Here is a 16,605-nt window from a genome sequence, read left to right on the forward strand (position 1 = left end):
AAGAGACTACGAGGCTCTGGGCAGGAAATTGAAGCAATTAAATGCACCAATTGTCATCTCATCTGTCCTCCCAGTTGAACGACGTGGCGCAGGGAGAGAGGGAAAAATAGTGGAAGTGAACAGCTGGCTTCGCAAATGGTGTAAACAGGAACGGTTTGGATTCTTAGATCACGGACTGCAGTTTCTTGAAGATGGACTTCTGGCAAGCAATGGGCTGCACCTCACAACGGTTGGGAGGAATGTTTTTGCCAAAAATCTCAGAAACCTCATCAGGAGGGCTTTAAACTGACTAATGTGGGGGAGGGAGACAGTGCTCCTGAAGGCAGGAGTCTATCAACTGATGAAGAAGATCATCCAAATGTCATAGACCAAATTGAGCAAACAGCACGCAGACCTAGTTGTGGGAGGAAAAAATCCTTAAATAAGAGACACGGGGGAATGATTAATGGACTTCAGTGTCTGTACACTAATGCGCAAAGCATGGGAAATAAACAAGATGAGCTTGAGCTCTTGGTACAGCAAACTAAATATGACATAATAGGCATCACTGAAACCTGGTGGGATAAGTCCCACGATTGGAATGTAATAATGGAGGGATACAATCTATTTCAGAGAAACAGACCAGACAAGAAAGGAGGAGGAGTGGCGTTATATGTCAGGGATGTGTATACCTGTGAAGAGATCCAAGATTTAGAACCTCAAAGCCAAAGTGAGAGCATTTGGGTCGAAATTAAGGGAGAGAAGAATAACAGTGACCTCATTGTGGGAGTTTACTATAGATCCCCAAGCCAAACGGAGGACATAGATGATGCCTTCCTGGAACAGATGGCCAAGCATGCAAAAGGAAGGGAGATAGTAGTAATGGGGGACTTCAATTACCCGGATATTTGTTGGATGTCAAACTCAGCCAAGTGCATAAGGTCAAACAGATTCCTCACTGGCCTTGCAGACAACTTCATTGTCCAGAAAGTGGGAGAAGCAACAAGAGGAACAGCCATTTTAGATCTGGTCCTAACCAATGTTGATGACCTGGTTAGTGGGGTAGAAGTGGAAGGATCATTAGGCGCGAGTGATCATGCTCTTCTGAAGTTTACTATACAGCGGAAAGGAGCAGCCAAGCATACTAGGACTCAATTTCTTGACTTTAAGAAAGCTGACTTCATAAAACTTAGGGAAGTGCTGGGTGAGATCCCATGGACAGTAATACTAAAAGGAAAGGGAGTTCATGATGGCTGGGAGTTTGTTAAGAGGGAGCTAGTAAAAGCACAACTTCAGGCAATACCAATGAGACGGAAACATGGAAGGTGCCTAAAGAAGCCAGGGTGGCTATCTAAAGAACTTTTAACTGAGTTAAGATTAAAAAATGATGTGTACAAAAAATGGAAAAGGGGGGAAACCACCAAAGAGGAATTCAAACAAATAGCCAGCACGTGTAGACACAAAGTCAGAAAAGCTAAAGCACAGAATGAACTCAGGCTTGCTAGAGAGGTTAAAAGCAACAAAAAAAGGCTTTTATGGGTATGTTCGTAGCAAAAGGAAGAACAAAGAAACAGTGGGGTCACTCAGAGGAGAAGATGGTGAAATGCAAACAGGGGACACAGAAAGGGCTGAACTCCTCAATGCCTTCTTTGCCTCAGTCTTCTCCGATAAAGAAAACAATGCCCGACCTGAAGAATTTGGAGCAAATGATTCAGTAGAGGAAACACAGCCCAGAATAACTAAGGAGATAGTACAAGAATACTCGGCTAGTCTAGATGTATTCAAGTCTCCAGGGCCAGATGAACTGCATCCAAGAGTATTAAAAGAACTGGCAGATGTGATCTCAGAACCACCGGCAGTCATCTTTGAGAATTCCTGGAGAACAGGCGAAGTCCCGGCAGACTGGAGGAGGGCAAATGTTGTCCCTATTTTCAAAAAGGGGAAAAGAGAGGACCCAAATAATTACTGCCCAGTCAGTCTGACATCAATACCAGGGAAGATTCTGGAGCAGATCATTAAGCAAACAGTCTGTGAGCACCTAGAAAGGAATGCTGTCATCACCAATAGTCAGCATGGATTTCTGAAAAATAAGTCATGTCAGACTAACCTGATCTCGTTTTTTGACAGAATTACAACCCTGGTAGATGAAGGGAACGCAGTGGATGTAGCCTACCTTGATTTCAGCAAGGCATTTGACAAGGTGCCCCATGATATTCTTGTAAAGAAGCTGGTAAAATGCGGTCTTGACTATGCTACCACTCAGTGGATTTCTAACTGGCTGACTGACCGAACCCAAAGGGTGCTCATCAATGGTTCCTCTTCATCCTGGAGAAGAGTGACTAGTGGGGTGCCACAGGGTTCTGTCTTGGGCCCGGTCTTATTCAACATCTTTATCAACGACTTGGATGATGGACTCAAGGGCATCCTGATCAAATTTGCAGATGACACCAAACTGGGAGGGGTGGCTAACACCCCAGAAGACAGGATCACACTTCAAAACGACCTTGACAGATAACTGGGCCAAAACAAGCAAGATGAATTTTAACAGGGAGAAATGTAAAGTATTGCACTTGGGCAAAAAAAATGAGAGGCACAAATACAAGATGCGTGACACCTGGCTTGAGAGCAGTACATGTGAAAAGGATCTAGGAGTCTTGGTTGACCACAAACTTGACATGAGCCAACAGTGTGACGCGGCAGCTAAAAAAGCCAATGCAATTCTGGGCTGCATCAATAGGAGTATAGCATCTAGATCAAGGGAAGTAATAGTGCCACTGTATTCTGCTCTGGTCAGACCTCACCTGGAGTACTGTGTCCAGTTCTGGGCACCACAGTTCAAGAAGGACACTGACAAACTGGAACGTGTCCAGAGGAGTGCAACCAAAATGGTCAAAGGCCTGGAAACGATGCCTTATGAGGAACGGCTAAGGGAGCTGGGCATGTTTAGCCTGGAGAAGAGGAGGTTAAGGGGTGATATGATAGCCATGTTCAAATATATAAAAGGATGTCACATAGAGGAGGGAGAAAGGTTGTTTTCTGCTGCTCCAGAGAAGCGGACACGGAGCAATGGATCCAAACTACAAGAAAGAAGATTCCACCTAAACATTAGGAAGAACTTCTGACAGTAAGAGCTGTTCGACAGTGGAATTTGCTGCCAAGGAGTGTGGTGGAGTCTCCTTCTTTGGAGGTCTTTAAGCAGAGGCTTGACAACCATATGTCAGGAGTGCTCTGATGGTGTTTCCTGCTTGGCAGGGGGTTGGACTCGATGGCCCTTGTGGTCTCTTCCAACTCTATGATTCTATGAAAACCACTGAAATGCAAGAAATGCAGAAGCTGTGGGGAGAGGCAAGCTTTGTATAAATCAGCTTCCTTCTGATAAAAGATATTTTCCAGGAGCAGCAAAAATAATATGACTTTTATTTCCTTCTAATTCTGAGAGCCTGCTTTTCAAGCACATACCAAAGACTCTTAGTGTCATACTAGCCTACTACTTATAAATGGAGTGGGGGTGGGGACCCACTATATGGTGTTTACATGGAAAGCGACAGATAATTAAATAAGCATTTATTTGGGCAATTTATATACTGCTTATATTTAAATAATAAGAAAATAAGACAGGGTTCACACAGCCAAAAAAGCAGAGTCCTTTGTGAAGCGATCAGGCTCTGATAACAGCTTACTGGAGTATTTCAATGTAAAGCATTTAACAAAACGCAAAAAGGTGTTTCATTTCATAAATCTCATCCATATTTGCTAAGTGTTGAGGAAGAATTTAACTCTGGAGAAACCTACACTGGAAGTTTAAATAGGCCTTTTGTGGAGAGAGTGAACTTCTGTTCATCACCCAAAAGCAACAGTAATCCCCAAACATACCTTTGCACAGCGTTTCTGCCAAGACCTTGTTTGTACTCTGAATTCCTCAGGGCCTCTGTCATAGCAGGAATCAGGCTGATAACTAGAGACTTGTCCAAGACTGCCACTGCTTCCAAGATGCTGTAAACTTGATTATCATACACAGTAGTGTAATCTTGGATAAACTGCCTGAAGGAAGAAACAAGGGCATTTAGTGCAAGGTACAAAAAAAAATGATTCTCAGAAAACAAACTCTACTGCATAAATGTGTACTTCTATTTGAAAACGAGTCCAGGGAGCTCATAGGATCAGATCTAGAAGCAGCAAGAAAGGGAGTATGGTAATATAATATATACACATTTTTAATATAAAAAATGTAAAAGCTAACCACAAATCCAGCAAGTATACAACACTTATTTTTTCAATACAGTATGTGCTGGAGAAAGTACTCAATTCAAAACATTATGGCAAACCATAGTTTGCACAAATGGCAATTTAAAACTGTGATGAAAAACCCTTTATGCATTTCCGATACCACAAGTGATCTAAAATTCCACCCTGAGCCCCTGGGTGTCTTAAGGGTAAATTGACAAAATCATGTAGAGTCAATGTTAATCTTAGGAAATTTGAATTTCAGAGGGATGCTGAGCTTTCTTTTCCGTCTAGCTATCACTTGTTGAAGAAGTGTGCCAAATTTAAATGAAATTCTCCGGCCAAAATATGCACCCTTTCCTTCTTTTAATAGTCCATCATTTTGATTTGAGCTTTTAATCTGACAAGAAACCTTTGTTGGTGACCCCCTTGTCCCCACTTCTAAGTGGACTCTAGTGCCAAAAGAAACGTAACTATTCACTTGACTGCAAGTATTGCTAGCATTAGCTAATTCCGAATTCACATTTTGGGGTAAGGGATCCCCCCCAAATTTTCTAACACAAATGCTTTCGTGTTTTGAATGTTTTAAAATACAGTGGCACCTCAGGTTAAGAACTTAATTCGTTCTGGAGGTCTGTTCTTAAACTGAAAATGTTCTTAACCTGAGGTACCACTTTAGCTAATGGGGCCTCCTCCTGCCACCGCCGTGCGATTTCTGTTCTCATCCTGAAGCAAAGTTCTTAACCTGAGGTACTATTTCTGGGTTAGCAGAGTCTGTAACCTGAAGCGTCTGTAACCCGAGGTACCACTGTACCTGCTTTTAAGTGGGTTTTTTTTAAAAAAAGTATTGAGAATGTCAGTGTTTTGTTTTGTATTTTTGTATATTTTTTTAAGAAATATTTATTAAGATTTTATAAAGACAAATATACAAAAACACATAATAATAAAAAATAAAAAATAAAAAATAAGTAAAACATACAGAAAAAACAAGAAAAATTAAAAACAATTATTTTTCATAACATAAAACTCATTTGCTTGTTTCTTTGACTTCCTCACACCTCCCCTTCTTGTATTCCCATTTAAATAATCAAATCAGCAAATCCTTACCCTCTTTCATTTATCTTATCTCTATAACTTAACATTTTATAACTCAGTATTTTCATCCATTATCAATTCATTTTTGCATATTCTTATTAACTTTGTTGCCAATACCACTTATTTCCAACCCAACACCATTTTAGTTATTTTTTTTACCTAATTATACCCTTCTTCCATATTCTTAAAGCATTACAGCTGGAAACCACTTAATTTCTATCCAACATCATTCTAACATTCATTAATTTTGCAATATTTCTGTAAATAGTCTTTAAATTTCTTCCAATCTTCTTCCTGTTTTGTATTTTTGTAAACCACTTAGAGGTTTCCTAACAATCAAGTGATAAATGAATAAATGAATGAATGAGGGAGCCCCAGACAAATTCTCACATTCATGATTTGTTCAAGCCTCTAGGTTGCGCTGGCTTAACAGTGGTGTGAGATGGTGTATGCAAAGGAACCCCAGGCACAGATCTGTCAGGCTCCCAACTGCAGACATTTGCCCTCTAAGGCATAAAGAGAGATGGAGGCGGGCACAGCAAAGCCACAGAGCAGAGGGGTAGCCAGTGCATCCCTGCTGTTCCTCACTCAATTCTAATCACATGGGGAAATTCAGCATCTGAACAGGGCTCAAACAGTACTTGCTGATGATGGTGTGATAATTTCACAAGAGGAAAGTCACCCACACGCCTGCCAGGGATGATATGCAATTCTGTCCGAGGATTATCCTAACATGTGCCCCTGTGTTTTTAAGCCTGCAATGCCTTCTTTGTACGATGGCATTAAAATCCACTGAGGGTGGGGGAAGGGAATGAACGTGGCTTCGTTCTAAATAGTTTCCCCTTTCTTGTTTTGGCCGATCCACATGACAACCCGCTTTGCCAAGAATGGGAGTACTATAAACAATCAACTTCAAATTATGTTAGGGATAATTAGTTGCTTAAAAGAACATGTTTTCTGTCAAATGCCTTGCAATCGTTTCAGTGCCAATTGGCCAGTTTTCTACTTACCTTAACACAGAAATCAGCTGGGTGGCAAGCTCTCCTCCTGACCCCGCTTGGCAGCCTTCTACAACACACTGTAGAATCTCTGTAGACAGTTTTTTAACTGCAGGAAACAAATCACATGGAGCTTTCTAATAGACAATAGAGGAAAACAGCTCTGGGAGACAATATAGGCTTGCTTCTCTCTCTCTCTCTCTCTCACACACACACACACACCATTTTGAGTGGCACAAGCTTAAACTGATGCAAAAGGCTCATTCTGATACTACAAGAAGAAATTACAACTGGCAGTAGCAGATTTTTCTACAAACCTAACACACTTTACTTGGGAGTAAATGTTTGCTGAACTCGGTGGGCCTTACTTACTTGTAAGGTGTGTTTTCATGGCAGACCAGCACCCGGCTCGTTTTAAGCTGGCAACCCAAGAAGGGACCCTAGACTACTCAAATGCCTGATAGGTTTGTGTGAATGTCAGCATGCCTGTAGATAGTGAGCTGCTCAAGGCATAGACCTGTTTCTTTGCTTAGGCTCTGCAGGAGGGGTAGGAAGATTTCAACCTTGTGGGAGCTATCTTGTTGTGTGCTAGAAGCCCCAAATGGAAAGAAATGCAGTTCAAATATAAAATTCTAAGGCAAGAACAAAACTTGCATGAAACCCAGTCCTTCAACACACAAAAATGCACTCCTGGTTATTCCCCCCACTCCGGTCTTAATTTCTGCAGTGCAGTTTAATAGAAGGGGCGTCTGAAGTCCTTGACCATCTTCCTCAAAATATCCAGAGATCTACCAGTAGATCCCTATGTACGTTCTGCCCATTCCTGCTCTAAAGTATTTTTTATTTTTTAAAAAAACCCCGTAAGTTCACAAGCTCACCTTGTGGTTCATTAACCAGCACAAGGCATTTCAACACAGAAGGGAGCAGCAGCTGCACGTCACACATTTCAATGCTCTTGGTCCTCCGAAATGCTTCACTAATGAAAGCGAGAACTGAAGCCAGGCGAGGAGGAGGGGCATGACCTTTGAAAGACAGGTAACTTTCACTGGAAGGAAATCAGAAAGGGCCCAAAAGTGAATCAGCAGTGCCTATCTCATGTTCATTTGGATAAATAACAATATGGCAATTTATTCACATTTGCTTATTATTCAAACAAATCCACATGCCTCTATTTCACCTTCCACTCAAATACTTTTATAACTACGTGTTTTTTGATGAGGTCACCTCACCCTGCAGATACTATCCTATTGGGAGGTCGATTCTGCACAAAGCTGGAATCAGGCCTTCAGTGTGGCACTTCCCACTGCATATCAGATAGGAGCCTTCTAAAGCTGTTGCTCTTTCAACAAGCCTTCTAAAAATCTTCATCCCAACTGGTACCTATCTTGGAGTTGATTTTATGTACCGTAAGTACTGTTGCGATAAACTGTTGTTAATATTTATAATTGTTTTTTAAATTCTCTGTGCATATATGTGCATGTATACACGCACATACACACAAACATTTATATCCCACCGAGTAATATATAACCAAGGAACTCAAGGTGGCATATGTGGAACTCTCTACTTTTATCGTCACAACAGCCGTGTCAGGTAGGCTGGCTGAGAGGCTGGTGAAGCCCAAGTTCACTTAGTGAGCTTCATGACTGAATTTGAAGCCTAGTTTCCCAGGCCAGCACTCTAACCACTACAACACACTGCCGCTTGATAGACAGAACTGTTTATATATAAATAACTGTTTTATATAAGTTATATCTGTAAAGCACTCCTGGATGCCTCATGAGAAGTGAGTCATAAATAAATCATTTCTGTGCAGTTTTTCTTTTAATAAATAATAATAATAACATGAGTACTTTTCTAGTGTTTAACAAAATTGGCATGTCCCTGAGTGGTTTCCTAACTTTCACAACTTATTCTATAAGAACACAAGCTTCCCCCAAAACTCTTTACCTGGAGAGAATGGCAATGTCAAATACATCATATTCCCCTTTTCCTGGGCATTACCTGATGACTTGCATAGTGGTCTTACGGAGATGCAAGACTCCTGGGATGGTGGTGGTGCTGCACATGGCCAGCAAAATAGGGTGTTGCTGTCCAGCTCGAGGAGCGGAAGGTGAGGAAGAGAGGAAGCGCCCAAAATACTGCTGAATTGCATTTCCTAGCAACTGATTCAAATAGGCCCCTTGAGTCTGAGACTGGCAGCATATAAAGGACAAGCCCTACAAAATGGCGGGGCGGGGGGGGGGGGAGAGAGACACAACATGAGGAATTCACCATTATCCATCTTGTACCTAAAACAATTCCCATTGCCAACAAGTCTGAATGACCGAGCAAAACTGAATGTTGCTGGCTACATAATGGGGGAGCCTGGCTTATATTGCCTGAAAACACTACAGGGACTGTCATCAATTTCTAATGCACATAAAGAGGTTTTGGAGTTTTAAAAAAGACGGAATAGGAATTTTTGGGTGTGTGTGTATGTGTGTGTTTTTTTAAAAAAACAACCTTGTGAAACTAAAGGTAGAAACACTGGAGAAGTTCCTTCAAATGATCCTAAAAATGTGGTATCAAATGCATAGCAGCATAATGAAGCCCAGGGTGGGGAAGTCCACAACATAAGGTTTGAAGTAACCTGTGGGAATTGATGTTTTTGTAATGTTTGAAAGGGAATGCACAGCTGCAACTACAAGAAAGACACAAGAATTAGAAACATCCCACAAAAAACAATCCCCACAAAAACAAAATACTTCAAGTGAGATGAAAGGCATGCTGGGGGGGGGAGAGGGGGGACACGTTCCACGGGGCAAGAATTTTCTTGGGTATCATTGTGGCTCAAGAAGTGTCATTTTCAAAAAATATTCTTATACTGTATTGCTTACAGATATTATTTTTATAATATTTATCTTTCACTTTTAATGTTTACTTTTCAATATACCCAAAAACTATTTGATTTCAGGAACTGTAGCTTAGACTTAAAAAACCTGGAGTGGTATTTTGCACGTAGAATTGAGCTTTACTGTATCTCACCCATACGGCTCATCTGTTTCATACCTGGGTTATTATTTCTGGACATTTTTCTTATTTTACATGAATCTTTGGCGGGTTTTTATCCCAGCTAAGAGTTAAGATGGGTTTCTGTCCATGACTTTTTGTATGCTCTGTGTATTCTCCCTCACTCCCCCCCCCCCCCGCCCTCAATCTGTATAAGTAGATTTCTTTGAGAGTGCTTCCAGAGATTGACAGGAACGGAGGTAAATCACGAGTCTCCTGTCATAAGGGTTATTATCGAAGAATTCACAAAGACTCTTACTTGGAATTCACACTAGCAAAATGGTCAAGCATCAGTAACAATAGAAAAATATATCATGGCAGGTTCATGGGAATAGAAAAATGGGTGAAATGTTTTCTTTAATTCAGTGGAGAATCAGTAATCCGTGCCAATATTGTTTGCATGTTTGCACTGTTCCACCAAATATGAAAACACAAAACTGAGTTTTGTTAGAGAATGCAGTTAGCATGATGGGGTTGGTGTACCATAAACATGCCACCAGCATTAGCAGCCATTGTTCATTCTACTTGGAATGCTGAGGCTGCCAATAATAGGTTTGAAAATCTTCAGCCCAGAGGATAATTTTTAATTTTTTTGTCAGTCACCTGTCTGATGAGTTAATAATCTGTGTGTGCTTAGGGTAAGAAAATCTGCCCAAGAATTTTATCTTGGAATTAATACTTCAAGTGTAGATATGCATTGAAGGAATAACTAACCAGGATTTGTTAGCTAGTAGCTACAACAGGCAGGCTTGAGTAAACCTGCAGTGAGTGACAATAGTATCCAGGCAATCATACTACTGATTTGCAACAAATGCACCAAAATTGATACATGTGGACAAGGCAGGCTAGTTAAAGTCTATGGCTTACTTGCAAGACCATATTTTGGCACAAGATTGTAGCCCTGGCATGGGCAATGCTCATTTCCATTATGGCACAATCAAATTATAAACCCAAGATGTGAAGGCAGGGGAATTTAGAATCCCTTGTCCTTTGAGCTACCTCTAATATTCTTTTCCCGGGGAGCCATCAAAAGGACTCCTATGAGCCACAATTTGGGAATCACAAGGCCTTCAAAGAACTCCAAGACTTCTATCAAAACTTCTAAGGTGGTAAGATATTGTCTCTTAAATCAAAACTGGTTTATCCCATGAACAGAATTTGTTATGGTATGATTCATATTTTTTCTGTGTTCAGAATGCTACTTGGGTTGAAGTACCTATATGCTACCTTCACAGATTGGCACCTGCTTTTGGTATCATAGGGAAGTACTCTGGGCTACTGGGGCCATAGCAATACAGATATCCAGGGTGGAATCTACATACTGATGTTTTAATGTATTTTTAATCTATTGTTGGAAGCTGCCCAGAGTAGGTGGGGTATAAATAATAAATGAGTGGGGTTTATAATAATAATAATAATAATAATAATAATAATAATAATAATAATAATAATAATAATTCTGTTCTGGAAATGCTTTTTTTCAAGGTGTTTTTAAAAATACATTGAATTTTCTATAAGCCTCACCATCTCCATCTAGTGTCAAATTGCATATTGCACTTAAAACATACTTAAAACATTTTATTTGCAGCTGTATAGTTGAGTCCCAGCTCCTCTCCACAATGAGAACTTTATATATATGAAGTTTTTTGCCACATTGTCTGATTTACAAGACCCTTGTTATGTACCTTAAAAACTGGAAAAAAATGAATTCTGGCCAAAGGGTTTATTTACAAAATAGCACTCACATGTTTTTCTTTAAAAACGTATAAACAAAAGTTCAAAGATTATACAGTAGACTATCTAGTTGATGAAAACTTTTAGACTGAGGATTTTAACAGTGGTTTCTTTTTCCTTGTTTAAATTCTGTGCTTTCTTTTATGTAACTGTTTTAATCGTTTTATTTTTCTATAAAGGGTATACAGTAAAAAATAAAATAAAATCTAACTACAACAGTTTCTCTCATTGTGTGGAGAAATCATTTGATCTCAATTATTTTCTTAAGCAAAGTTCCAAAACCATTTAAATAGCAGTCAGCCCTACTATATCAGTGAATGACTATTTAGGTAGTAAGTTTCTTCAGGACTGTTGTCTTAGTTTGTAAAACGTTTCAGGGAAGGATATGTATCTCTGTTAGATGTTTGAACAACCACCAACGTCCATGAAGCTGTGTCCCATTAGCAGGACTTTTAAGATCAACTGTTCAACAATATGTAAAAGGTAAAAAAAGGTAAAGGACCCCTGGACGGTTAAGTCCAGTCAAAGGCGACTATGGGGTTGTGGCACTCATCTCGCTTCAGGCCGAGGAAGCCGGCATTTGTCCACAGACAGCTTTCCGGGTCATGTGGCCAGCATGACTAAACCACTTCTGGTGCAACGGAACACCATGACGGAAACCAGAGCGCATGGAAATGCCGTTTACCTTCCCGTCTGTTTATCTACTTGCACTGGTGTGCTTTAGAACTGCTAGGTTGGCAGAAGCTGGGACAGAGCAACGGGCGCTCACCCTGTTGCACGGATTCGAACTGCTGACCTTCCTATCAGCAAGCCCAAGAGGCTCAGTGGTTTAGATCACAGCGCCACCCGCACGGTATATGTAAAAACAACAAGCCTCCATTGCCAGCCATCAGTTTTCCATATCTATCTATCTATCTATCTATCTATCTATCTATCTATCTAACACAGACATACACACCTGAAGAAACAGAGGAAGATTCTCCCGAATGGCAGACAACATCGCTGCAGGCAGCTCTTTGTCTTGCTGGAGCACAGCATGTGGCAAGAGCAAGCAATCTATTATGCGGAACAAGAGCTGTTGTGCTTTGGAAGTAGCCAGTATGGGTGCCCAAGACTTCACAAGGCATCCTATTGAATAAAAACCCGAAAGACAAAACTGGTAAAAAGAAGACGGAAGGCATAAACAGGCTTTCTGCTAGGTTGCATTTCCCATGGTTGTAACTATAGCAACCAAGTGTCACATTTTCACATAACCCACTTTAGTCAACCTGGGAATAGTGAATGTCCATTCATAGCAAAATGAGTCATAAACTTTGGGCTAATAATGGGTGTCATTTTTAAAAAAATAAAATAAAAACCCTGTGATTGGCTCTCACAACTTAAAAGTGGCACTGTGTTTCCCCTCTCGTGCCTCCATTCATCAAAAGACGTATCAATAAAAATTAAGTGGCATACGGTGCCAGTACCTTCCCCAGGACTGCTGCCTTGATTCAAATCAGAGTTCAGCTGCTTTGAAAATCTTTATTGTTGTCTTTCAAGCTGCTAGGCTGAGTTGCAGTATTATTCTATATCCGTTTCTTTAAGTTTCAAAGGACTGTCTACATATTATGCGGATTACTAGTGCTATGTCATGGCTACACCCTCTTCCACCTACAACTATGTGTACACATGCTGGAAAACAGGGCTCTGACACATGCATAACATAAACAAGGAAAAGATTGAGACATTTGCTGTACTGCAATTGTTAATATGCAAGCAACACAGCACTTAGAACCACAGAATTCTACAGCCAACCCTTTGTAGTTAATCTACATGAGAAAGAATGCTAGCTTATGGCACTTTCCTCCTGCATACAAACTACCTGTACTTATGTATATATGCTATATCAAGGCTGGGGAAGCTGACCTTCCAAAGATCGCTGTAATACAACTCTCATCACCCCTGACCATTGTTTAATGTCAGATGTAGTTGGTGGGCTTTGGAGCCCAACAACACCTGGAGGGCCACAGCTAAACCACCTTATATAAAACATTTGTCTATAGCAGGGATGGGGAACCTTTGTTCTTCGACTCCAATCCCACTGAAATCAATCTGACTTAAGTTAGTTGCCATGAAGTTCCATTTCATGGTTTTCAGCTGGACTTTGTTACAGCTTCACCTTTGCTGGATTGTTATCAAAGGTTCTAACTGGGAGTATCATACAGAAATAAATTAGAATGCCCGCTTAGTTTTGCATATATTGTTTTCAAGCTATGCACTGTAATCAATGAAATAGGAACTACTTTTTAAAAGAAAAAAACACAGGGAGGATGTATGTAACTGAAACCAATACAGATAATGGAAGAGAATGAAAATAAGCTTTTACAGACGTTATTAATATGCAAAAGTCAACCTGTCATCCCTGAAAATAAAGGCATCTACACTAATTTTGTGGAGTGGAACATAACACAGAAAGAGAGCAGACACTTAACAACAGCTCCAGCGGTGCTAATCTATTTTTTTTCTAACTATTCCGTAGGAACATCTGAAATAAAACTGCTCTCTTTGACCCAGACTACTATGTCCAATGGTCCTTAACACTGTAATTTACTCTAAGCTATTTCAAAGCTGAAAGACACAATTGTCTGGCAGCATATGCATAAATATCTGAAAGAAAATTCTTCTTGTTTTGGTTATTAATTTTCCTTGGGCGGAATCAATCAAGGCTAAAAAAACAACAACATTGAAAAATAAGTTTTAAAAACAACCATTTATATGACTTACCTTGAAGATTCAGGAACAACTATTATTATCATTATTGTTGTTGTTATTAATTATATTTACATAGCAACACTGGAGATCACTATTATATATAAGAGCAGGCTCAATGTCTCTTTAGGTATCGGGGCCACTAGGTGGCGCATCGGAAGATGGCTGACAATAACATCTCTCCGACCCACACGAGGTAATTTGGAGGCTATGATGGGGGTAATTAGCCTCCTTAACCCCCCCAGGATTGTGGGGGGGGGCGGCCCTTGCCTGCTGTGCCCTATACCACCCCCGAATTTGTGGGGGTGGGGGCACTAGGCACAAAGCCCTCCTGTGGGATTTCGGCACTCCTGGACGCCGTCCCTGATTCGTGCTGCTAGTTGCAAGCATCTTCAAAAGAAACAATTTGGATGAGATAAATTGCACATGCTTCAAGGAAAAAGGGGAGTAAAGACTGCTGACAGAAGAGATCTCTGATAACAAGACAAGAATAAAATATGAGAAGATACGTCAAGATACGGTATGACTTGAGGGGGGAGGGGGGGAAAAACCTGCCTTCCTTTTAATTATGTGATTTAACAAGAATCCCCTCCCCAAATGAGTCAGGAACTAAGGACTTAAGCTGTGGATTTAAGGCTGTGTGGAGATAAACTTTCGAACCAAAGCAATGTTTCAAGATGAAGCTGGAAAGCTAAGAGTTTTGGAATGACGCAGTTAAAAATGCCGTCGCCATTTTGGGAGGCATTGTTGGAGCTCTTGGGTCTGGGAGGAGAAAGAGAGAAATAGAGTTGTTTACATACGTCTCGGTGGGACTTAAGAGCGACAAATGCCAAATTTATGATGGAAAGAGCGATGTTATCTACGAAGGAGATATATGGAAACCATCTGGACTTAGTGGAGGAACGGGAAATCCACACAGGATTATTATTTTGCTTATCGGCTTAAGGAGACTAACAGAAGAGATTGTAAAGGAAAATAGAAATTATATGAACAAGATATGATGTGGAAACACCAAGATAAGACTGAATAGAATTATGAATTTTGTTTGGACTGATTGGGACTGATTTGGACATTAATGCAGTAATAAGAAGATGATCTGAATCCCCCTTTGGATCTTGAAGTATAGGTTCCCCCAACAAAATTTAAAAATTTGGCTTTGTAATTTGGAATTTATGTGATGTGATTTAATTTGATGTGATTGGCCAGTTAATAAAAATTATTTTTTTAAAAAAACAACAACAATGTCTCTTTAGGTATCAAGCGTTCTGTCCATCTACTTTTCCCTGATTCAAAACATTTACTCCTCCAGAATCATGTAAGAGCCAAAAATAGTGAGCCTCTAAATATTTTGCTCTTGCCTTTCCTCTGAAGCAACCTCACACAAGTGCACAGCTATATGGGATTTAGTCTATGTGTTTGGGTTGTCCTCTATAATGAGCTCTCAATTTATGTGGGGGTTATGTTCCGGGGATAGCACATAAAGCCAAAGTCATGTATAGTCAAAACACACACACTCTCTGCACCTCCAAATGCTCTCCCAAGGTGAGTGCAATGGCTGGTGGATTGCTGCTGCTTCTCACCCCAAGAAGCCAGCCCCTTTTTTACTTTTTCCAGCCAAGTGCTTAAAGTTGAATTTGCACAAGTTGCAACCTGACTGTACCATCTTTAATCTCCACTAGAATAGCAGAGAAGCAGTTGCCTGTGAGAGGCTCAGGTGACCTTAATGAGGGCCCTGCTCACGTGCAGAGCTTTTCCCAGCCTTCCTGACGAACAAGCCATGTAAGCACGTCTCACTGGGCTAGTTCCAGACTTGCCCTTCCACAAACATAAGGGCTCCTTTTCATCCACATAAGGAACCTGGTTCCAGTGGAAGCTTCTGATGGGCTGAGCAGGGAAAGGAGAGCGACATTTTCCGTTTATAACAGTTCATTTATTCCACTCATAACCTTGTAAATGTGTTGTTACATTTCTCAACCACTGTCTGCCCTAGAAAGTGCACAGGAATGCTGTCCATGTGTTAGGGTCTTCATTGTGCATGTGCGTATGCACACGGAAGCATGACAGTGGACTTGTCTGAATGAATGTGAGAAAGAGGAAGAGGAGGGGAAGGCCACCACCTTTGCCATATTTTTCAGTCATTCTGGGGCAAAGCATTAGGGTAAGCAGAAATGACTTCTAGCGGCAAATTTTTAACCCTCTCTCTCTCACACACACTCTCAATTAACTACTACATTTTCACACTAGGGAATCTGCCAGCCAGGATCAGTTTCTTGATTAGACAGTGGTTCTCAAAGGATGTGGCAGGAGAGGATGGCAAGTGTGGCAGCAAGAGTCAAGGACGATCAAAGAAACATTTTAACATTTCAGTGTAGTATAGTTATCAACGCCCCCCCATGGGAATGCTTCATGTTCTTATGTAGCTGCATTGTTTTATACTTTCTGGGTGTCCCATGATCATATGATAAAGTAAACGTGGTCTATGTTGTAAATCAAGCATTGCTAGGAGTTGTTTCTTTTCGTTTTCCAACCTATTTCTTATTAATAAAAAATATGTGTGGTGTGAGCTAATTTTTATTCTGAAAGTGTGGCCCAAAGAAAAATGTTTGAGAACCACTGACCTAGAGAAAGGAAGACAATGTTTCAAATGTCAGTAGAAACAGTCCACATGACACTTAATGCCCTGGAATGCCTTGTAAGGCAGAACTGTTTTTCTTCTCAATTCTGGTTTTCATACCAAACAATTGGGAGGTGTGTTTTTTTTAAAAAATCATCCCTT

General features: G+C 40.5%; 1 protein-coding gene across 2 annotated transcripts in view; it reads right to left on the reverse strand.

Annotated features, from left to right (window-relative positions):
• The window catches only part of MMS22L (MMS22 like, DNA repair protein), an 84,795-nt gene that overhangs the window by 3,867 nt on the left and 64,323 nt on the right, over nt 1-16,605 (reverse strand). For both annotated transcript variants that reach the window (XM_083608270.1, XM_083608271.1), the window contains 5 exons: nt 12,040-12,209; nt 8,301-8,515; nt 7,175-7,341; nt 6,309-6,405; nt 3,853-4,020 (listed from right to left, as the gene is read on the reverse strand). In XM_083608270.1, the coding sequence (XP_083464396.1) occupies nt 3,853-4,020; nt 6,309-6,405; nt 7,175-7,341; nt 8,301-8,515; nt 12,040-12,209 (817 nt within the window). The remainder of the gene's footprint in view (nt 1-3,852; nt 4,021-6,308; nt 6,406-7,174; nt 7,342-8,300; nt 8,516-12,039; nt 12,210-16,605) is intronic.

The sequence above is a fragment of the Podarcis filfolensis genome (assembly GCF_964270895.1).
Source record: "Podarcis filfolensis genome assembly, chromosome: 3".
Classification (NCBI taxonomy): domain Eukaryota; kingdom Metazoa; phylum Chordata; class Lepidosauria; order Squamata; family Lacertidae; genus Podarcis; species Podarcis filfolensis.